General features: G+C 43.5%; 3 protein-coding genes across 4 annotated transcripts in view; 2 read left to right on the top strand and 1 right to left on the bottom strand.

The window, feature by feature from the left end:
* The window catches only part of LOC146557561 (methylmalonate-semialdehyde/malonate-semialdehyde dehydrogenase [acylating], mitochondrial-like), a 10,862-nt gene extending 7,972 nt beyond the window's left edge, over window positions 1-2,890 (bottom strand). The window contains exons 1-3 of the mRNA XM_085246896.1: window positions 2,412-2,890; window positions 2,066-2,110; window positions 120-194 (exon numbers count right to left, since the gene is read on the bottom strand). Of these exons, the coding sequence (XP_085103022.1) occupies window positions 120-194; window positions 2,066-2,110; window positions 2,412-2,447 (156 nt within the window). The 5' untranslated portion in view covers window positions 2,448-2,890. The remainder of the gene's footprint in view (window positions 1-119; window positions 195-2,065; window positions 2,111-2,411) is intronic.
* Window positions 2,530-5,590, top strand: LOC146557560 (sterile alpha motif domain-containing protein 15-like). The gene is made up of 3 exons (XM_085246901.1): window positions 2,530-3,094; window positions 3,217-3,315; window positions 5,417-5,590. The coding sequence occupies exons 1-3, from the start codon at window positions 2,981-2,983 to the stop codon at window positions 5,588-5,590; spliced, it is 387 nt and encodes a 128-aa protein (XP_085103027.1). The 5' UTR covers window positions 2,530-2,980.
* lrfn5b (leucine rich repeat and fibronectin type III domain containing 5b) lies at window positions 5,541-22,210 on the top strand. 2 transcript variants are annotated; one of them, XM_085246895.1, is made up of 6 exons: window positions 5,541-5,666; window positions 12,625-13,540; window positions 14,317-14,491; window positions 17,556-17,889; window positions 18,839-19,139; window positions 19,267-22,210. In XM_085246895.1, coding segments are annotated over exons 1-6 (2,418 nt in total). In that variant the 5' UTR covers window positions 5,541-5,664; the 3' UTR covers window positions 19,957-22,210. The 2 variants fall into 2 exon arrangements, with proteins under 2 accessions (XP_085103021.1, XP_085103020.1); XM_085246894.1 differs by lacking the exon at window positions 5,541-5,666 and adding an exon at window positions 6,811-7,082.

Genomic DNA, 22,210 nt, shown 5'->3' with positions numbered 1-22,210 from the left:
ATTTATTCCATCCAATATTCACAAGTTACTACAACAAATTTTATACTGTATACTTGCAGCCAGATCGCATTACTCCAGCCTCTGTGCAGGTTGGGCACAGTTCATCTATGAATACTTACAGGGTTGTGGATGTCAAGCCACTCAGACGTGTTGGACTCGACAAACTTGCCATCGATGAACAGCTTGGTGGTGGGCTAGAAGATCAAAGAAGCATATGATTCAATCTGGATGCATCAGTCGCCATCGCATCCATTCATCACCACAACATATGCAGTTATTTTCCAAGGCATTTTGCTCTACTTCACTTTGCATGCACTCAGCTGTGTTACAGGTTCATTTTGAATTGTTTAATTTAAGTTTGCCTCAGACATTTCCAAGCAAAGCTGTACATCTTCCATGCTACATTACCCGTGTTCCAATCCCATTCCTCCTCCTAACTCAAGATAGATTTTTAGTATACAGTGCGTATGCACTGGAAAAGTCAAGGTCTATATCCATTAGCACTGCAGCAGTCGACTGACAGAAAAATAGACAGCTTCAGTTTGAGAAAAAAAAAAGAAAAATAACACCGGGAATCTATTAAACTTTAACATATATAAAATGTGCAAGAGTCCTGAGCCACTTTTCTTTATATTTTGCTACCAAAGAGACATATTTATTTATTTATTCATTTTATTGGATTTTTTTAGAATAGTCTTGAGAAATAGTTCTCCAGGCTTTTTGAAACTCTTACAAAGTTTTTCTTTATACACTGGCTACAGTCCAGTCCTTCCAGAAGAATGTTACTCGTAGCAAAAACACATCATTTGTTCCTACTTCTGTAGTTGAGTCAATGAAAAAATGCTAAAAACTGGCATCAAATAGTAGTTTTGCACCTACAAGGTGATTCTTAAAGAGCCATTAGCCCAAAACGTCTCATATCTTGGCATGTTGTGCACTGTTCCCTTGAAAAAATTAGAGGAAACTCAACAACTGAAAGACAAAAGAATAAGTGGCAGGCCTAAACATTATCTACAGCAGTAGATGAACAGTATCTGAAAGTCATGTCCTTAAGAAACAGGAAAAGTACCATCAGGGTTTGTTCCACTATTCAACACTGGAAAGCTTTGGATTGGCAAAAGCCTGTTGGACAACGTCTCCCACCCCATGCAGCAGACTGTGACAGCACTGAGCAGCTCCTTCAGTGGGAGACTGCGGCACCCACGGTGTGGGACGGAGAGATTTTGCAGGTCTTTCCTCCCCACTGCTGTCAGACTCCACAACAAAGACTTTAACTGAACAAACACACACATCCACACATGTGCAATAACACTAAGTGCAATAATCTTTTCTGGCATCGTTGTATTTTTACTCAGTTGTATATAGCATTCGTATTCTATTTTTATCTTATTGTATATTTTTATTCTATTTTATTCTACTGTATATAGTATATTATTTTATTCTATTCTGTACAGCTGTGTACTGTATTTATTCTTATTGTATTCTAATTTTTGCGTCATAACTTTTGCACTGTCCACTTCCTGCTGTGACAAAACAAATTTCCCACGTGTGGGACTAATAAAGGTTATCTTATCTTATCTTATCTTAATATTCAAAGCTGCAGTGCAAACAACTGTAAAAATTGATGTCTCTGACTGGATGTGATGGATATACTTTTGACTGAGATTTCAAACACTAGCCAAAAAAATATTGAAAACATGCACAATAAACATAATCAAAGAAATTAATGTTGTAATGAGCAAAGAAATTGCCTCTTTTGAGGTTTTGGTGGAAGGCTTCGGAATTTAGTCTGACATCCTGTGCTTTCTTAGCCAAGACTCACTTCGAAGTGATAAATAAAATCATTTAGAAATTATGCTAATTCAAAAACTTAACCAAAATACACACACACATATATGTTTTTCCAATAACGCAAATATTACTCTGTTATAAACAAATGTCATGCTGTAACACAATCTGACAAAAGTAAACAAGCATACTCTTCTGACAATCAGAAGAGACGGCCCTTAGCGCATAACACGGCACCACTACTAAGCTATAAAAGGTCCTGAGTGATGGCTCTTACCACTGAGGAGGATGAGTAGCACATACGACCCAGCTGGAGGGGGGCCTGTGAGAAATGACATATCAGACCATTATTTAGAGCTTTTAAATCACTGTCTGTGCAAGGTCTCAAGAGGCACGTCTGAATGATCCACTGACGTATCATATCTGTCCACGTGATGTAAATAAAGCCTGTTGTTAGCTGACCAATCACTTAATATATTGTCATGTACTTGCAAAAAGGAGTAGTGGACTGTGTACAACGTGTGACTTTGCTAGCTAACAGCGCAGGTTGTTAGCCGAGTTTGGTGCATAAACACTGAACCAAACAAACAGTTGTATATTGCACGTTCATTATCTTACTCTACCTTCTTATTTAAAAGGGATCGGAGAATTGCCGCCATTGTGGAGAGTGCAGTGCTTTTTTTCCTGCTCCGAAGCCCTTCAACCGACCCAGGAGACGTTGGAGTGCAAAGAGAACTTGAGCTTGAGAAAGGTTCCAGAGGGCAGAGCGGTGAATACGAAGCTGCGCTTTTCGCCGATCTACAACCTGTCCCTGGTGTGGATGTGAACGAGGAGAACCAATGCGGATAATGTGTGGATCAACGAAAACTGCGCACGCAACCATTCGTTGATTCCTTTCAGTGTGGGCGGGATATACTTAACTTAAAAGCCAATCGTTCTGCGCGGTATACCAGCCACCCTAAATGACGAGACACTGATTGGCTGTGGCGAGGAAAACAAAGCCATAGCAGTTGAGTCGTCGGTGACACTTGATTCATCCTGGAAAAAAAAGGATAAGGAAAAAACTGTTTTCAAACTTCTGTGTTAAAGATGTCCCTTGCCGTAAATACAAGGCCCGGTACTTTCTTAGGACAAAATAAAAATAAAAGTGATTTTATAAAAACGTTTCGAAGTAAACGCTTATTAACGCCTAATGCCAGGTAACAGTTTCCATGGCAACATGCTTAAAGGCAACATGGAGTTCCTACAGTGGGATTGTCATGATGTTGCGAGATGGATTGAGTCTTTAGGATTTCCACAATATAAAGTAAGTTAAACCTGACCTGACCTTAGGTGACAACATTGACAAGGTGAAAAAAGAAGCTAGTTAGCCTCCATTGAATCAGTCACTCCTTAAACTTCTCACTTTATTACGTCTTTCTGTCGCAGGCATGTTTCACGGACAACCTCATAAGTGGAAGAAAGCTTATTTACGTGAATTGCATCTACTTGCCAAGACTGGGAGTCACAGATTTTAAACACATGCAGGTATTAAAAAGAGGCATTAGTTCTAGTTGTTGGCTAGAACTTGCCAAGTAAGTAATATGAGATGCTAAATAAGCAACACCATTTTTATCACCTTGCCCTATTTATATATAAAAAATTTGATGTATGGCTTAATAGAGTCAGGTTATGCATTTAAAAACACAAAGGGTTGGTGACACATCACTTAAAGGGGATCTGTCATGCTAAGTTAACGCTCCATAATTTTATTGTTAGATACTTCGAAAGCATTCGCGGATTACGCAAATTCGTATTTATCTTATACTGCGTATTAGTACAGTCTTTAAGGTCACCCTCTCTCTGAAACAGCCATCTTTCTTCTGAATGGCTGGCACTTGTAAACAAATGGTATGAGCAGCAGGTGGGTAGGGCTGCCTAGCTCGGAAGCCAGATCTGTTTGCCTAAGACTTAAATTTCAGTTTTCTGTTGTCCTATTCTGGTAATCCCATGGGAATTGTAGCCTCAGTTTACTGGTCCTAGCTGACAGGAGTGGCACCTGGTGCGGTCTTCTGCTGCTGTAACCAGTCTACTTCAAGGTTCAACATGGTGTGCATTTAGAGATGCTCTTCTGCAGCCTATTGTAATGAGTTTGGTATTACTGTTACCTTCATAGCTTCATAGTAGCCTGGCCCTTCTCCTCTGACCTCTTATATCAGCAAAACATTTTCGTCCATATTTTCTCTTTTTTGAACCATTCTCTGGTTGTCCAGGAAAAAACCCATTAGATCAGCAGTTTCTGAAAAAGTTAGACCAACCTCTTCTGGCACCAACAACTTCTGCAGGTCATCTTTACCATGTCTATATGCCTAAAATGCATTAAATTGCTGCCACTTAATTGGCTGATTGATTGAGTGTAGATAGTATCAAAGATTGAGACAGCTTCTGAGTCTAAAAAGTGAACTATTTAATGCAATTAATCTTATATATTTTAATGACCAGCTAATGACCAGTAAAAGGGGGCAGCTTCAAAAAAGGTTTTAGTTGTATAGAAGTCTATGGGAAAATAGAATGTAGCAGTTCTTTCCTGATGAGTTTTAGGACGCAGTCCCTTGTTTCAGATCATTTTGAATAAACCATGACATCCAGTTTGTAAAAAAGATTCTGTGTAAAAGTAAGAAAGGAGGATTTTCGAGGAAGTTGCCTGACAAATTGTCAGTGATAAATTGGTTTCTCAGTCAAACAAATCCCTCTCCAGTCACAGCTGGCTTCAAAACACCAACATGATGAGGCTGAAAATGTTCTAGTTGACATCACAGTGACTGCATCCATCTTTCCTATCATCTAAGGCCTCGGATGGCCATACTGAGAACATCCTGTCCCACTGTCATTGTACAGAGCCAAGAGCAGAAAGTCTAGAGCACTCTAAAGGTTCATAGGGATTACTCATACATATATTATCCCCTTTATAAAGGTCAAAACATGGGTAAAGGTGTAATTGATCCCCCTTAAGATATGGTGGGAGGTTATAAAGGCGTTATATCTTTCTTTGACGATATAACACATAAAAAGCCAGAAAACAGTGTTAAAAATAACTGTTATAACCACCTTCAGTTGTGTTAGATGTCTCTGCAGTATGCACTACTACAAGTTGACTGGAAGCACCACAAAATAACAGCACATGTTTGGCTTTCTTTCTTTTTTTTTCTCAGAGCAGCACGACATCCAATTAAAGCGTGTGCTGTAAACATCACTGCCAGAAAACACACTCAGATCAGCTCTATCCAATATAGGCTGTTTACAGTTACAGTGACTGTTTTTTCTAATCTGTATTTCTGGGGTCATAACTAAATTGGCTAAATGTGCCATTCAACTCTGCTAAACTCCCAGGAAGCATAAACTGTGGTATGAGTGGTATGGAGAAAAACAGTCTCAGCAAAGAAGCGTGTACACGCTGTTAAGTCATAATTATTTTTTGGTTTAACCTGTAAGTCATTTGATACATCAGTTTTTATGAGTGTAACCCTGTAACCTTTCTCCCTGTTATACAAGATTCTCCTCTCCCTCTCAGTGGGACGACTTTATTAAATAAGGTTAGATAATGTAAACATTAAGCGTGCTTTCTTAAATCCCGCTGTGTACCCCGCAGGTGATCTCTGCATGCGTGCGTGAGCTGCTGGGGATCACAGAGACCCTGTGGAGTCGCAGCATCACTGACCCTCCACGGGACACCGTGAGCCTGTTTTTGGAGAAAAAGAGCCGGAGCGGCGAGCGAGCAGACAGCCTCACATACCAGCGGTTCCTGAGGGACATGCACCGGTGAAAGAAAGAAAGAAAAGCAAAGCAGGAAAGTCTGAATCACAACAGTAAAGGAACGCATCACAAAAAGCCTAAGACATGTCAGTGTCATTTCATATCACCAACTGTGAGCTCATGATGCAAGCTTGACATTAACACTTCCCACCAGCAAAATGCTAACATGTTCTTGATGTGGCTGGTTTAAAAAAAAAAAAATCATGCTCACAAGGATGCATTGATTCTGCAAATCTTTTGAGACAATAAAGTCATAGTGTGACATGTTTTCATACATGTACAGTTCGTGCACAAAAAGCTCATGCCCTTCCAGTTCTGGATAACAGTGAATGCTTAAACCACTTAGGCTATTCATATTGATCTCAAGTGGGTGTGTTGTAACTGGATGGAGTTATTGATCTAGAGTAGAGATCCTCAGGGTAATTCTTTTGGATGACAACAAACACCTATTTCAAAGTGCTGTAAGGCCCTGGGGTGGTATAGGTCATTGTTGTTACAGGAGCAAAAAAAACAACAAAAAAACCCAGCAAGTCCAAGAAAACTACAGTGCTGCTGCACTTGAATACACTTGTGCACATATAGGCTACTTTGCCAACTTGCACAAAAGGCCATAGGATCATTGCATCAGATAGGGATGGGTCCAGCGCCAAGCAGACCCACGGGGGAGCCAGGCCTTTCTCTTTCAGCCAACTCAACACTTTCTTGCCAATAATCTATGTAATACATGCAGCATTGTTCAGCTATAGCCTATTTTTGGCGTTCACCCACTAGAAGCACCTGCAGCAGCAGAGGTTTGATCCAAGAGAATGGATGGATTTTTCAATACCAGTCTTGCTTAAGCCTACGGGCTGCTTGTTGTTGCCTGGCTTTCTTAGCCTTCATGTCCTGCATGTCTGAATCTGCATCAGCATCTCAGCCCTATATTTTTTTTCTTCTTCATTTAATCAAATTGAATTCTTAGAGAATATCATAAGCTCAATCTACTCAACGTTCGTGCAGCAGAGTTCAGTCTCCATGAATAAATGATGATGCCTGCCTGTGAGATAGGCTGGGAGGCACTGCATCTGTCTGTGCACACAAATGGTCTCTGTGCAGCTCAGAGCGCACCGATTACCATTCCGAGCACACACCTCTGGTCAGAAATGGAGCCGGGTCGGTGGTTGACAGTAGTCCGGGGGCAGTAAGGAGGGGAAGGGGAAGGGGAGGGGATATATTACGGCAGCAACCCTTCAGTCAATCTGGATTAACTCACACTGAACCCTGCGTCGCCAGCGAAAGCCCGTGAAAGCGATACGAACATCTGGCCGGATTGAGCACAGTAGCGGCAGCAGCAGCGGAAGCAGCAGTCGCTCACAGCGCTGCTGTAGATGTTAAAGCTGCCCGTCGCTACAAAGCTACAGAGGCGTTTTCTCTTCTGGAGCTGCATCCAGGCGGATGCGCAGTAGAGACGATCCCTATACAGCTGCAGCTTCAGAGCCACGCCGGGACCCTTCAGTTTGTGTGTGGGTTTTTTTTCCTGTTTGTTTGGGGGGTTGCCTGTTGTCTAGTCCTTTTTTTCGATAGGGGGAATTAGAGTAACATTTTACCGCTCACACAGGATCGCAAAGGAGCCGTCCTTTATCTGCTGGTTATGGATTTCTTGAAGGGCATCGCTGGTTTCGCAGGCCGTCACATGCTGTAGGAACCAAGACGCGTGTTTCGGGACACCTGAATTATCTCCAGGCAGCACATTTCTTTTTTAAGGCAAGCCACTCTCGGTATGCCGCCAGCCCCCTTGGGAGGAAATAAGCTCAAACCCACCCTCCTGTGACTTGGCTCCATGTTTCAGCTACAAGGTAAAATAATAAAAAAAATCAGTATTTTACAGGCTGCCTTTGGTGTGAATTGGAGCGTGTGAACTCTTTTGCGGAGTCTGTCTTTCAAGAAGCGAAATATTGACTTGAAGTAGTTCTCTTAGGACCCGTCTGAATGCGCTCAGATTTTCCCTTGTGACATGGGTTGTGGCTGTGACCCCACCAGCCCAGGACCTGTACCGCAAGGTCAAAAAAAATCTCACACGCCAAGGAACATTTTTTTTAAAATTTATTTTTAGTATCCATTTGTATGTGTTTGGTGCTGCTTTTTTCCTCCCCCCTGATATAGGTGAAACTGAGAATAATGGCCGTGGTGGCTGTGATTCATGTGCAGGAAAAGGCTGATTTATTGCATGTGTTTTGTGTTTTCTTGTGTGTTTTAGAGAGATTTGTCTCTGGTGTGTTCTGGTCAAACCCATAACTGATATGCAAATTCCTCATCAGTAATTAAGCTGTGATGAAGTCTAAATGAGCCTAAACTGATAACAGGATTGTAAGTCTGTGGGATGAGGAGGAGGTGGTATGGGGGAAATGGTCCTAGTGATTTTTTTTTATTTTTATAAAGGATGAGGTATAATGGTCCTGTCTGAGGAGTGTTAGTTATCACGTATCTTATTATTCATGAGTGCCCGAGGCATGATTGTAACTGCTACACCAGTGAAACAAGGCCCACGCCTCATTTTGCTGCTTCTATTTGCTCTCTGTGCTCTGTGAATGCACTCAAATGTTGGTGCTTATGTGCTGCTTCCTTTCACTGACGGAGGAGGAGTGATGTGTGGCTCCTCAGCACCCGGGCTTTTCTGCAGACCAGCTCCACACTCGCTGACCCAAATTTGTCTCCCCACAAATTAGGTTTTGTGTAGCTTTTTTCCCCCACTGGAGAAGTGCTTGCATCCAGATCTGAAACTGAGATATGGCTCACACAAACTTGCACACCTGCTTCACACGTGTAGTATGTGAGAGATGCCTTATGGTTACACAACTTAATAAGGTAAAGGAGATTTATGCATTATTAAGCTTTTTTTTTTAAAAAAGACAATTTGGCTAGTGCTGCTACATGAGGTAGAAATCCAGTATCCTGGGGGTCTTTGAAAGAAGGAAAATGAGTCAGAAGGTGCGGAGATCTCATTATGGCTGATGGCTGCCCCCCTTCCCCTCACACACATGTAAATGATAACATGAGGGAGTCGTGCTGTCACCAATAGAAGTGTTTTTGCACTTCCTTTACCCGAAATTCACTTTGGAACTGACAGATGTGAGTATCTGCACACCTGCTGGTATGTATCATGCAGAATATTCAACTTGAGGAGGCCACATTGATATTCAGACTTAGTGTTTGAGGATTCTGTGTCCCCTTTCTACCAGAAGACAATCCCAGGTCATAAGCCCATCACTTCAGGGCACGTCGCAACGGTGCAAGAATTAAGATCACAAATCGGTGATCAGAATTTAAAATCTGTCACCTGCTTCAGTGAAATGCTCAAAGAAGAATATGCAAAGTGCTTATACGCCCCCGGTCACGAGGTGTCTAGTGTATCAAGGTGAATTTCTTGTGATGAAGGGGGAAAAATTACAAGAAGGCGATGTAAATGCTGATGAACTGCACTTCTGTTGATGCAGCTGGGTCTGCTTAGTATGCCGTCCGTCTGGCACGCATGTGGATGGGTAGACATGCACTCACGGGCTGAGAAATCATTTAATCTGCATCAGATTTCCCCATCAAGTCATTTTGGCTTTTATTACGTGCAAGACTGGGAAAAAAAATCCAATTCAATCCAGAATTAGCTGAGTGCACAATCTCCTCATCAGAAATGCTACAGTGGGTCTGCTCTGGCCTTCGAGCAAAAGAGTTGTCAAGGTCCTTTTCCTTCGGAGAGGACTCTTTGTTCTAAATAATATTAGGTTATCTGAAGAAGAAAAAAAATCAGCCACTGATTACATCTCACCCTAAAACTGACGTTTGCGGTGTTGCCATGGCATCAAGGCTGTCACCCAAAGAGCTATCACGTTCTAACATTTGCAGACTTTGTAAGAAGAAAAAAGAAAAACGAAAGGAAGCCAGGGTGTCACAGCACATGGCCACATTCACATGTGTTAGTGAGTTGGATGGTGCTTCACAGCATCGATGTTTGGTCTGCTGCTCTTACCTACACAAGCGTTTACCCGACAACATAGAATTTCTACCAGCTCAGTCAAAATATGATCCACTTCAGCAGATGCTGCGGCTCCATTTGCTCTCATAAAAGCAGGCAGGATGAGGAGCTGTTTCACTGTTTTGTCGATACCGTTTTACCGTCACGTTGCAGCATCAGTTTACCTCCTTGACACAACACAGCTTATATATATATATATATATATATATATATATATATATATATATATATATATATATATATATATATATATATATATATATATATATATATGGCAGTGTAGCAAATGTCCGGCCTCTCCACCCTCCACCACCTCCCACCGGCCAACTCAGGTGAGACGCAAACCGAGATGCCACCGCTGCCGTTGTGCCGACCTGCGTGGAGACGCTGGCAGACTTCATCTCATTATCTTCCCCTCCTCGCAGGGATGCTTTCCCTGATTTCCTGCCCAGACGCGGATTGCAGAGGCTTTCTCACATGAGCTCCAGCATAAGTTAGACCATCTGAAAACATATCCCCCATGACCTCACCGGCCGGATTGGCATGCAGCATGCTGCATAAGGTTTTTCTTGGCCAATGCCACCCCAGGGAGGCTATAGATACCCTCTCCTACTGTTAACTGCTACTGCTGCTGCTGCTGCTGCACATGAATGTGTCTCTGTAGCTGGGGATGAGGAAGGGGGGTTGTTGTGTAGTGATCTGGCTCTATTAGGCACAAATCCCCACCCACTGGTGTGTGTGCTTATGTGTGGGAGTGTGCTGTCAGTCTGTTCTTTTCTCCGAGGGTGAAAAGACCTGCTCGGAGGTAGTAAACGAACACTTGATTGACTAAGAAGGAGAGTATGGTTAATGCATCATTATCTGTTTTCTTGTTTATTTGTGGCCCTCCCAAGTCGCTCCACTATAATGAACAGGCCGACCTAGTGGATAATGATTTTCTGTGAGGTTTTGGGGGGGAGGTTGACATTTGAAGATGAAGTGTGTGATTGATGAATACATTGATTGATCATCTACTTATTTGTTCATGTACCTGATGAGTGCAACCTGTTATGCAAATCTCTGTGGAAGACCAGTAATTAAATGCAAATTGAGGGACAGTAAGAGATATTTCCTGGCCCATCTAAGCAGCGAGCGGCTGTCCTTTTGTCCTCACAGAACAAATTTTGTAGAGATTACTGTTGCAACCATTCTCTTCACGTTTGGCTGAGTTTTCAGCCATGAAAAAAAAAATAGAAAGAAGAAGCCTCATCTCCACAGAGTGAATCAATATCGTGTCTTCAGCGCCATTCGAGTCTGGAAGTAGCAGGTCCTCTCTGCCTCATTGCACAACCAGAGGCCGTACCATTCAGAGTCAGAGCAGAAGGTGGTTGGCACACCAACGTGAACACACTTAGGCAGGCTGTCCTCTCACGCTTTGTGCGCGCACATAAAAAGTCGATAGTTTGCACGCATACTTGGAAAGCACTACACACGGCTTTGCAGCACTGCTTCACGGTGAAGTCATCTGCTCTCTTTAAAGAGAGTCATGACAACATTAAATAATGATCCCACGGTCCATTTCTCGCCAGCTCAGATCGGTGCACCGCGGCTCCCCGCACACATCTTGTGGGATTTGGTAACGTTGTCCCGTGTAAAAATGGGTCAGAAAAAGACATTTATTCTCCGCTGCTTCATCAGCAGCGTTCATGAAAATGTCATACCCAGCGTGCTCTCTCTCTCTCTCTGTCTCCAACAATATCATTCCTCCCCTTCCTATTATGGCCCATTTTAAAAGGAATGGTTCCTGCCTCCTCGTTAGGGCTGTAATACGTTTTACCCAGCTGTCAGCGAATGGCACCGCATGCCCTCGCATGGCAGGGTATCACACCTGTCCTGTCTGCTGTTTTCTTTACTCTATGATATTTTCTTCATTCTCACTCTATCAAGGTTATTACACCGGGAGTTGTGTGTCACCGCTCCAGTGCAACAGAATCTTTTGAAACATGAAGGCACTCAGTTGACAGGCCTCTCTGCTAAGGCTGGATTTTTTTTAACTGTTTTTTTTTCTTCTGCACACTCTTAGAGTCCCAACACGGACAATAGAGGCATTACCGGCAAACCACAGGAAGCTGTAATCATAAATCAGCCGTTCTCGTCTGTATTTAAAGGTCGGCCTTTGGATTTTCACCCAGGTTGTGGGATTGGATCTCCTGTTCTCTGTGTTTGATTTGATTGGTGTCCTTTTCTGTGTGCTGTAATTGGACACCCAGAGGGCTGAATATTGCATGTTCAACCAAAAAAAGGAGAAAGAAAAAGAGTAAATATAATCTCGACTTCTGTCACTCTTGCTCTGGTACATCTGATCTCCAAAGTCTTACTTTTATGAGATGCTATATCCCTGACAATGTCTCAGGATGCATCAAATGGATCCCTCCTTATTCCCCCCACATCTCAGCTGTGTCATAAGTAAGAGCAGCATCAGGGAGAGAAGAGAGAAAATCAATAACAAGGCATAGCACATCTTCGCTGAGGCACAGGGCCCAATCATCCCTTCCTATTGGCAATATGATCCTGGGAGATATCAGGATAATTCTGATGAGACCCTGGACTGCCAGTCTAGACTTTCATCCTTCTGTACACAAACATAAAAGGACTGGCATGATCATATATTTAAAAAAGTATGATCAGAGGAGTAGGGGCTTAGAAGGAGAGCTGTCACAAAAACCTTACAAGACTACCAGGGATGTTTCACTCTCAAGTCGGCAGGTGACTAATTAGTTTCATGTCTAATGGTGCAGCATTTATTGTTTGTTCAGGCATCGATTTGCTTAGCTTCTTGCTCAGACTTTGCGCTATAAAAACGAGAGCTGTGAGCTGACAGTAATAGTGTTTGCAGCCTAGTGGAAAATCTTTAACTTTGCAGAGCAGAATTGCCCATTTTTCTTTCCTTTTTTAAATGTGACTTTGCCCAGCTTGAATTATAGATCTCAGGGTTTGCACTTGTTGCCATTTTCACAAACAGCTTGATCATCTCTGTCTCTCATTCGTTTATTTTTTAGGCGCATCAACCTGATGACAAGCCAAATGGAGTCTCTCCTGGTGTATCTGATCATCCTCGGTGTGGCTGTGAAGGCCCACAAAGTTCAAATCTGTCCCAAACGCTGCGTCTGCCAGGTGCTTAACCCTAATTTGGCCACACTGTGTGACAAAAAGGGGCTTCTGTTTGTGCCCCCTAACATTGACAGGCACACGGTGGAGATGCGTCTTGGGGATAACTTTGTAACCAGCATCAAACGCAAAGACTTTGCAAACATGACCAAGCTGGTGGATCTGACTCTGTCTCGGAACACTATTGGCTCCATCGCGCCTCACGCGTTCAGAGATCTGGAGAACCTACGAGCTCTTCACCTCGACAGCAACCGGCTTACCCGCATCAACAACGACACCTTCAGCGGCATGTCCAAGCTGCACCACCTCATCCTCAACAACAACCAGCTCACCCACATCCAAAGCGGGGCCTTTAATGACCTGACAGCACTGGAGGAGCTGGACCTGTCTTACAACAACTTGGAAAGCGCCCCCTGGGTGGCCATTCAGAGGATGCCCAATCTCCATACGCTCAATTTGGATCACAACATGCTCAGCTACATCCCAGAGGGCACCTTCTCTGGGTTGCAGAAGCTTAAGCGATTGGATGTGACCTCCAACAAGCTCCAGAAGCTTCCTCCTGATCCTATTTTCCAGAGAGCTGGGGTCCTGGCAACATCTGGGAAAATGGGGCCTACATCGTTCGCACTGAGCTTTGGGGGCAACCCACTGAGGTGTAACTGTGAGCTTCTTTGGCTGCGGAGGTTGCAGAGGGAGGATGATCTGGAGACCTGTGCTTCACCGCAACACCTCGCCGGACGCTATTTCTGGACTGTTTCGGAAGAGGAGTTCCTGTGCGAGCCTCCTCTCATCACCAGGTACTCTCAGGTACGTCTTCGAGTTAAGCTGTGGACCGTTAAGACGCAATATTCTGTACTGCTTCACTCTGAGCCACACATCGGATTTTGCCTTAGTTAATCCAAGGTTGCACTATTTGCTGCCTTTGACTGTCACACCAAATATTAGCTTTGTGATTCAGAGAACTCTTACAAGAGTTGTGGGACTCATCTGGGCCACTCAGCTCGCCAATCATAAAAAATAAAGTGCTTGAAAAATGAAATCAAACTGCAGCACCTGATGGTGTTTTTAGAGGAGTTCTTTGGTCAAATTTTCAGTTTTAATAAAGCTATTTGCAGTTTAGCGATGGAACCGCAGTGCAGCTCTCAATACACAGTGGAAGCTCGGACTGATTCTATCCTTGCATCCAAACAAAATTATCTGATCAAATCCTTGCCAAAGAACTACAGATATATCATCTCATTTACATTCAGCAGACCTATTTTGCATAATTGCAGAGAAAATGAACTTATATTTGGACTCAAGCGTATGAACTGCGATGTACTGTCTCATTGATGATCTTCCCGTTATAATAATGCTAATTCAGTAACGTGACAATGATCAATTGCTGATTACATTCACAGGGAATGAGATTGTGAAACGCAACATCATCAGTAACGGCATTAATAATAATATCTAAGCCACACCGTGCAGCACAAAAGTACTTCTGTGTGTAATTTGTGTTTTTCAGTTTTGATCAGGGTCTTTATCTAATTGGTGTTAAAAGAAGCTCTCGCTCTGATTGCCTGTTCCTCCCTTTGCCTCAGGAGCTGCGAGCTTTGGAGGGTCAGAGTGTGACTCTGCGCTGCAAGGCTAGGGGCGACCCTGACCCCATTATCCACTGGATTGCACCTGATGGACGCCTTATGTCCAACTCCTCCAGGGCTGTAGTCCACACCGACGGCACGCTGGACATCCTAATCAGCACTGTCAAGGACTCCGGTCTGTTTACACTGCACTGACTGGGCTTTTATGTTGTTGACGGAGCGGAATTAGTTGTTTGCTTGCACATAAGCATGGAAGGCTGTAGTATTTACCTACACCGGGTGATAAAGTTTTGAGTGTGGAGACGTGCCTGTGTGCTTATTCGTGGCAAAGTTCCTGTCATATGCATCTGTTTGCAAAGAAATGTGTTTTGACACTTTTACTTGTTAACAATTAACATTTTAGATACCTGAAATTTTCCAGAAACAGTGTCTAACATCTTGAAACACATTCGTATTCACTATCGCCAGCAGCCGAAGCTAAAGGTCCTTTTTAAGCTCCTTGTGCCGGTGTAAGTACTGTTTCTGCTTTAGCTTTGAAGGAAGTTGGAGTGACGGGACGTGCTGTGTGACTAGTCTAGATGTAAGTGTTGACTGATCAAACACACAAGCAAAACTATCAAAAGCTACTGCCATTATAAGCTCCAGCTGGTGAAACATTTGGCAGGAAACACAGACCTCCCCATGCTAGCCTTTAAAATGGCACGAAAGCTCAGAGAGGTGAACTGATAGTGGACTCCAGGCTGTATTGAGCTTATGTGCAACACAAGCTACATGATGTGATTTGGACTCATCAAAGCGAAATGTTAAAAAATCTTCACTAGCAATGTTCATCAGTTTGATACGAGGTGTCGACCACAGTGAAGCTATGTGGACAGAACGTGCAGAGACCGAAACAGGATTAGAAAGAAAAATAAAAGACCACAGCAAGAGGTGATGCTGTATTACCAGCCGCTGGCTGACTATTACATCATTTTAGAGTTTCTGTTAGTGCTGCTTAGGTAAAAAACTTGGAATTTGATATCTAGTTGCTCAGGACTTCCACAGTGGGTACTTATCCCGAGGTAGTCCTTAGAACTGTCCTGATTCAAAGCAGAAGCTTTTCAAGTACAACACTAGAAAGATTAGATATTTTGTATTAATTAGTCCATAAGTGCTGGAAGGCTGAGCTTGTTTTCCTTTGGAGAGAGCTAGGTGATGTTTTTCCAGTGTTTCCAGTCTGAAGCCAGAAGTGACCATAAATAAGAGGGGAGGGGGGTGCTAAGTAAAAGCTACTGTTGAAAGAACAGACTGGATGGGTGTTTTGCACAGATCGCATATCTGGTAATTAGTGCTAAGTAACATAAAAATGAAATACCAGAATTTGACTCGCAGAGCACAGACTTCTTGGACGATCTGTTAGTCCAATTAGGCACACAGAAAGCACTTTTATTTGTCAGATATTTGCATTAAGAGTGCAGTGAAAAGCACCAACACCATAAACATCAAGTCTGGTCCAGTTCACTCATTTAAATTGTTTACGGTGAAGCCTCGTAGAGAGCTACTGGCTATATCCGCCTGTCTTGGCAACCATCTGTCTGCACAGAATGACCCCTAAAAATGCACAATTTGAAAACTGCACAGTTGTCATGAATGGGGAAATCAGCTAGAAGGACTGAAACTGTTTTTGTAACCTTTGGGGGTTTTTTTAAATTCAATTTATTTGATGTGTTTTTGCTGGAAATAGTCGCATTTCAGCATGGGAGTTTATCACTGACTAGCCTTTTGGAGTCAGCCTCAGGGGACCATTTGAAAAACTGCAGTTTTTGCCTTGTATCCAAAGAAATTTTCACACAAAGTCAGTAAAAACAAATGTAGTCAAGCATAAATTTGTACAGGATGGAAAGAACGGACAAAAAAGCAGGTGAAAAATATCCCACTACCTCCATTTCAGTTCATTTCAGTTTATTCTGGTGTTATAATTCACATCAGCAGAGCCGGAGGATCCTCTAAGGTCAGAGTAATGTATAATTCAGAAACACAGAGAGTATGCATGGCTCTGTGCTTTGTTTGTAACCACTCTGATTTGTCTGCACAACCGTTACACCAAGCAGACGAGGAAGTTGTACAATGATCACAGTGCACAAGAGAATATACAGTACTGTGCAAATGTCTTGAGCCACTCCTCATTTCTTTATATTTGGTTAGGAAAATTGGAAACAGGTGCAGTGACTTAGTGAAGCAAGTGTAATTATATATGGAAATACAGACTATGAGGAACAAATAGAGTTTTTACAATTGTAACAAAGTTGAAAGCCAATGTTTGATATGGTCACCTTTATTCTTCAACACAGCCTGAACTCTCTTAGGCGACTTCTTGTCATTTCTTCAAGTAGTCTTCATGAATAGTTCTCTGGGCTTCTTGAAGGACATTCAAAGCTCTTCTTTGGATGTTTTTCCCTTTTATTCTGTTCTCTGTCAAGATTATCTCACACTGCTTCAGTAATGTTGAGGTCCTTGCTCCAGAGAGGTCAATCCATGACTGATAGTGTTCTATTGTGTGTATTTCTCTGTTTAGCTATGCTTTTACTGCACCGGCTCATGTATTGCATGATGGATCAAAATGTTAGGGTACCTTTCTGCATTTATATATCCACACATGTTTAGAAGATCCACAAAAGTGGCTAAATGCAGAGCCTCCACCATGTTTTAGAGATGTTTTATAGATGGCTGTAGACGGTTACTGTTGTACTTCTCTCCTGACCTCCTCTATATTGTCAAAAATTTGAGCCAAATTTTTCAAATTTGGATTTGGCACTCCATAAGACCTGTTGCCACTGACTTTCAGTCCGGTTCTTGTGTAATTTGGCATACCTCAGACTTTTCTCCCTGTTTCCCTTCCTTAAGAAGGGCTTATTGACAGTCACATTTCCACTGAAGTGTATCAGAAATGGCTTGGACAGTAAATGGATTAGCTGAACATCCAGATGCATCTAACAGGTCTTTGCTGATTTTTTTTCCTGTTATTTCTTAAGGTTATGACTTTCAGAAACTGTTCATCTTCTGTAGATGTTGTTGTTGCACAAATAAGTATCATCTTTGGCATTTTCTGATAGATTCAACGGAAGAAATTGGAACTAATAATATATATAATTGGTTCTTTGCCAAGCTCTCTATTACACATTTCTGACCCACAGGGCTTATTTGTACATTGTGATGAATTTAAGGCAGGAGAAACTTAATCTGTTTGGTTTTTGTTTCAGGTTCCTTTACCTGTGTGGCTTCCAACCCAGCCGGAGAGGCCCACAGTGCAGTAAAGCTGGTCATTACCAAACTCCCTCACATCACCAATAACACAGTCGAGGAGCAGGAGCGTGACCCCGGCTCATCAGATATCGCCACAGTGACCAAGACGGGGGCAGAGGCAGGAGGGGTGCCTCTGGGGAATGCAAAGACGAGCCAGGAGAAGAAAGTAGTAATTGCTGAGGCCACCTCGACCTCAGCTCTGGTCAAGTTCAACTTCCACAGGAGTATTCCTGGAATCCGCATGTTTCAGATCCAATATAATGGGACGTACGATGATTCATTGGTATACAGGTGAGCAGATGTGAAGAAGAAAAAGCTCCTTTTCTTACTGCCCAACAAACTTTAAAGCTGAATCTAAGCATATGTATGCGTTCCACTGCCCTTGTTTTACCTTCACGGTGTTCTTTGAATCTCTAAATCACTTTGGATGTTTAGTCATTAAGAAATGGACCTGGCTGTCAACGCGATTATTTGTGGCGTCTATTAATCCTATCAGGAAGACAGACTAATGCACTGTATCTGACTTCTCATTCTTCGACTCGTAATCTCCCCTTGCTGGAGTGTGTCATTTACGACGTGCAGAAGCTTGATAATGCTTAATCAACAAAATCAAAACAGAATGTCAGCACTAAGCTGAGGACTCATAGGAAGATGAAAGACTAGTCTTCCACAGTTTTTACAAAAAAAGCATCAGAGGCTTCACACATGCCCATCTGAGGAACTGGCGTACACAGGATACTTTCATCTCTGCACCCTTTCACCGCATATTTTGTGCTAATCACTGTGATATGATAGGATCATTTCGCAAGATACCCCACTGCCCCCCACCACCACCCTTTTTTTTCTCCCTAAATGAACTTCAAAGTCAGTAACACATATGGTGTTTCAGCCGCGGCCACAGAATTAAAGAGACATTAAAGAGTTGTGTCCCGTCCTGTAATCTTGATGTTGTGAACAAACGGGGGATCCGCGTGTCCCCAGCTACCGAAGCAACCTTTTATCTGTAATGATGTTTGAGAGAATAAATCAAATGTCACAAAAGATTACGCCTAGACAGATCGTAAATAGCCCCCTGAGAGATAAATGATTGTCATGTCATTTTTATCCCTACAAAACAATAAGGCTGATAATCTGATTTGCTCTGTCTCCTTTCATTCAGCCTTCTCTAATCTAAAGTATGTCGGAACAGTCACAAAGCCTTTTCTTCTTTTTCTTCTTCTTCTTCTTGTTTTTTTTACAGGATGATACCCCCGACCAGTAAGAGCATCTTAGTAAACAACCTGGCGGCTGGTACGCACTACGACTTGTGCGTGTTGGCCATCTATGACGACCAGGTGACCTCGCTGACCGCCACCAGGGTGATTGGTTGCATCCACTTTACCACTGAGCCGCAGTACCTGAGATGCCATTTCATGCAGTCCCAGTTTCTCGGTGGTACCATTGTGGTTATCATCGGAGGGATTATCGTGGCGTCTGTGCTCGCTTTTATCATCTTCCTCATTGTGCGTTATCGGGTGTGTAACCAAGGGGATACAGATAAGGTCAGTGGGCGACGATTCCTTGCATTTTGTTCTTTTAATCCTTATTAGTTCTGTCTGTATTGAAATGTGTGTCTCATAGATTTTCTTTCATTCCTCTCGCTCTTGCCTTCTCCCTGCCTCCTGTCAGGCGCTAGAGATGGGGGATATTAGGTCACTGAGCAGTGATGGACAGCTACAGGGCTGTGGGATTCCCAAGTCCCTCTCTAAGCAGGTTCTGCGGCCAGAGAAGAATGACAAGGACTGCCTCCGTGTCGCCCTGCCTGCCCCGGAGCCAGCCAAGCAGCGACCGCCTGTCGTGGTGGCATCCACGAAACCGTCTGTCCCTGACTGCACGGTCTCTACCTCAGCTGGAAGTCACAGCTGGCACCCAGCCTCCCCGGGCACTCCGAGACCCAAGCATTCGACCGCTCCGACAAAACCCTCTGAGGCTCGCCGAGCCGAAGCAGATGTCGAGCTCGACAACATGAACCGGAATAACTCGTCGGATGTGAAAACGGCCCAAGCCATCACTCTCGCTGTACCGGGCCAGCCCACCAAGTTGACTGCCATCCCCAGGGCTCCGCGGCCCCATCAAGTTGCTCGACAATACATGACTGTTCCCGCAGGAGGGGCGAGGGTGAACCGCAGGCACTCGTTCAACGCAGAGTCGTACGCGGAGCGCTGCTACGTGGCCTACCCAAAAACCGGGGCCAGCCTGCGCTCCAAACGCAGCCTGTCAATGAGCGGAGAGCTGCCGCAGCTCGAGAGCACAACAAACATTCGCCGGGCCAGGGACAAGCTCTCGAGGTCTGAGTGGCTTCTGGAGAGCACTTTATGATTTTGAAGTTTTGCTACCTGCGCTCTCTTGGATTGCTGGATTGGATTTGTGGCCCGTGGTGAGCAGACAGGATTTTATGCCATGGGGTTTTTTTTGTTTTGTTTTTTGTGTTGTTGTTTTGGAGCTTTTGTGCTCTTTGTTGAAGGACCTGTAGGCTTCTCTCGTATATCTGGGAGAAGGCAGGCGACACAGGGTTTACGGGAAAAGTTTCACATTTGTTTTCTACCTTATAACCTATCAAAGTCTTCTTTATAACAGAGTTTGATCAAACTTTGATGAAAGGCACAACAATGTATAAATCAAACTTCATGTACAAAACAAAACATGTTTTAGTTGTGTGAGATACTATATATCTCAGTACAACCGTAAGTGTTCATGTGGTATCGAATGCAGTAACCTGGACAATACTGTATTATAACAGAAGCATCGCACAGGGGATGGGGTTATTATACTTAACAATCTCATTGCCTGTTACTTAAAGTGATACAATCTCTGTAGACTACACGATTCTTGTCTCCAGCTCTGCAGACAGTGACATGTCTTAATTACTTTGGATGTGGTTTTGGAGAGATTACGAATGTGCTTTACATCCCAGAGGTGTAGGAAAAGAATGTAGTAGACTGACAGCCCTCTATCTTTTCATCCCCACCCAGCCCACCCCCAGACACAGCACAATGCAGCATTTCTTTGTGTGTGTGTGTGTGTGTGTGTGTGTGTGTGTGTGTGTGTGTGTGTGTGTGTGTGTGTGTGTGTGTGGGGCACAAGTCGACTCAGTCTAATACTGCCCTCCGGTTTGAATCGATACATTTTTATCACGTAATTACACGAAGACTCAACTCTGATAGGATTCCTGTCATGACTGATTTGAGCGACGATTGAGCCAACACCCACAGCGTGACAAGGTGCGGGAAGTAATCTGATGTTACGCGTGGATCCAGGGGAATGATTCATTTTCATGTTTTTGCTTTGTTTGTGTTTTTCCCCCCCTAACTTACTGAAGTGATCGTGTCATGCCGATGACAACCATTGTAAATCAAATGAAATGTAAGAGAAACGGTGACTGGGAGGACGTCTGCTCTTGGTTTTTTGCTGTTGTTTCTGTTTGATGTTTACCAGTATAAATAAACCAGTGATTTAAAAACCAAAAACACCACAAAAATAAAAGGAGGGGCTAGATTCATCTCATTTTCAGCTTCTCTGGTTCATCTTCCCCTGCAATTAGAGCCCTGTTTCCGGACAAAATAATAGCTGAATCCCTTAGTTCTCTTCGAGCTCTGCAACTCAAAGTAGTAGTTGGCTCTGAGCCTTTGTATTTGTTCAAAGAGAGGAGGGAAGCGGATGATGAAAAGAGGCCACGTTTGTCACCCGGGACGCCCCTCGCCTGCGTATCTCCTCAGTCATCTGACAGCAGCGCCGTGCCTGTGCCCTCCGACAGCAGCCTCTGCAAAAAAAAAAGAAAAAAATCCTGCGGCAGGAGAGGTTAAACACAACCTCCGCAGTGGGAACTTGCGCATGACTAATTTCTACAGTTACAGTAACGACTCCGTGATATCAGGACTGACATGAAGTGCATTATCCCCCTTGCAATACGAGCTCTGATTCACGGTGTATTTTGGTGGTTTCATGCTGCCTGATTGATTTTTTTTCCTTCATACTTGCTATACATGAATGTGCTGGTGTGCCTCTAATAATAAAGCCTTGCGTAGGGAAAACCTGTTAAGAAAGAGCCGCACGGAGACTGTGTAAGACATAAGTGAACCGCTATCACCCAAACACACTGCATTCAGGCACTGATTTATATATTTTTAAATTATTTCTCGCTCATTACGGGTGATTAAAAATGCTGAGAAGCTTGGCCTGAACCTCGGTTCAGTCTTTGGCGAGAGCCAGAGGTGTGTGTTAATAATAGATGCTTTTCTGGAAAGAGAAAGAGACGGAGAGAAAGGAGGGGAGGCGGTGCAGTGAGGAGAAGATGGAAGGTTTTGTGAAACAAATACGGCGAGGAGGGTTTGGAGGCTGAGAGTCACGGGGGTGACGGTGAAGAAACGGAGAGGAGAGCGAGAGGTGCAGAGAAGAAAGCGAAGCAGCTCGTAGACTGAGAGGGAGACGAGAAAAGAGGAGGAGGAGGAGGGCACGGGGAGCCTGGCGTAAAGGGAGAATGTAGAGCAGAACAGGACGCGGAGTGCGGGAGACAGGGAAGAGAGCATCCTTTGTAAGCCAGCCATGCAGCTTCTGGCTCTTCGATATTCAGCGC

This window comes from Mchenga conophoros, linkage group LG15 (assembly GCF_057382185.1).
Source record: "Mchenga conophoros isolate Kocher_MC1m ecotype Shallow Benthic linkage group LG15, M_conophoros_male_GT1.1, whole genome shotgun sequence".
NCBI lineage: Eukaryota > Metazoa > Chordata > Actinopteri > Cichliformes > Cichlidae > Mchenga > Mchenga conophoros.
This window is presented reverse-complemented; position numbering and strand designations above follow the sequence as displayed.

Excerpts from the sequence above, each read along its gene's own strand:
- LOC146557560 (XM_085246901.1), top strand. The coding sequence starts at position 2,981 with ATGCCAGGTAACAGTTTCCATGGCAACATGCTTAAAGGCAACATGGAG. Across the intron at positions 3,095-3,216 it reads TAGGATTTCCACAATATAAA|GCATGTTTCACGGACAACCT; the intron begins GTAAGTTAAACC and ends TTTCTGTCGCAG. Across the intron at positions 3,316-5,416 it reads CAGATTTTAAACACATGCAG|GTGATCTCTGCATGCGTGCG; the intron begins GTATTAAAAAGA and ends TGTACCCCGCAG.
- lrfn5b (XM_085246894.1), top strand. The coding sequence starts at position 7,015 with ATGCGCAGTAGAGACGATCCCTATACAGCTGCAGCTTCAGAGCCACGC. Across the intron at positions 7,083-12,624 it reads CGGGACCCTTCAGTTTGTGT|GCGCATCAACCTGATGACAA; the intron begins GTGGGTTTTTTT and ends TTTATTTTTTAG. Across the intron at positions 13,541-14,316 it reads TCATCACCAGGTACTCTCAG|GAGCTGCGAGCTTTGGAGGG; the intron begins GTACGTCTTCGA and ends CCTTTGCCTCAG.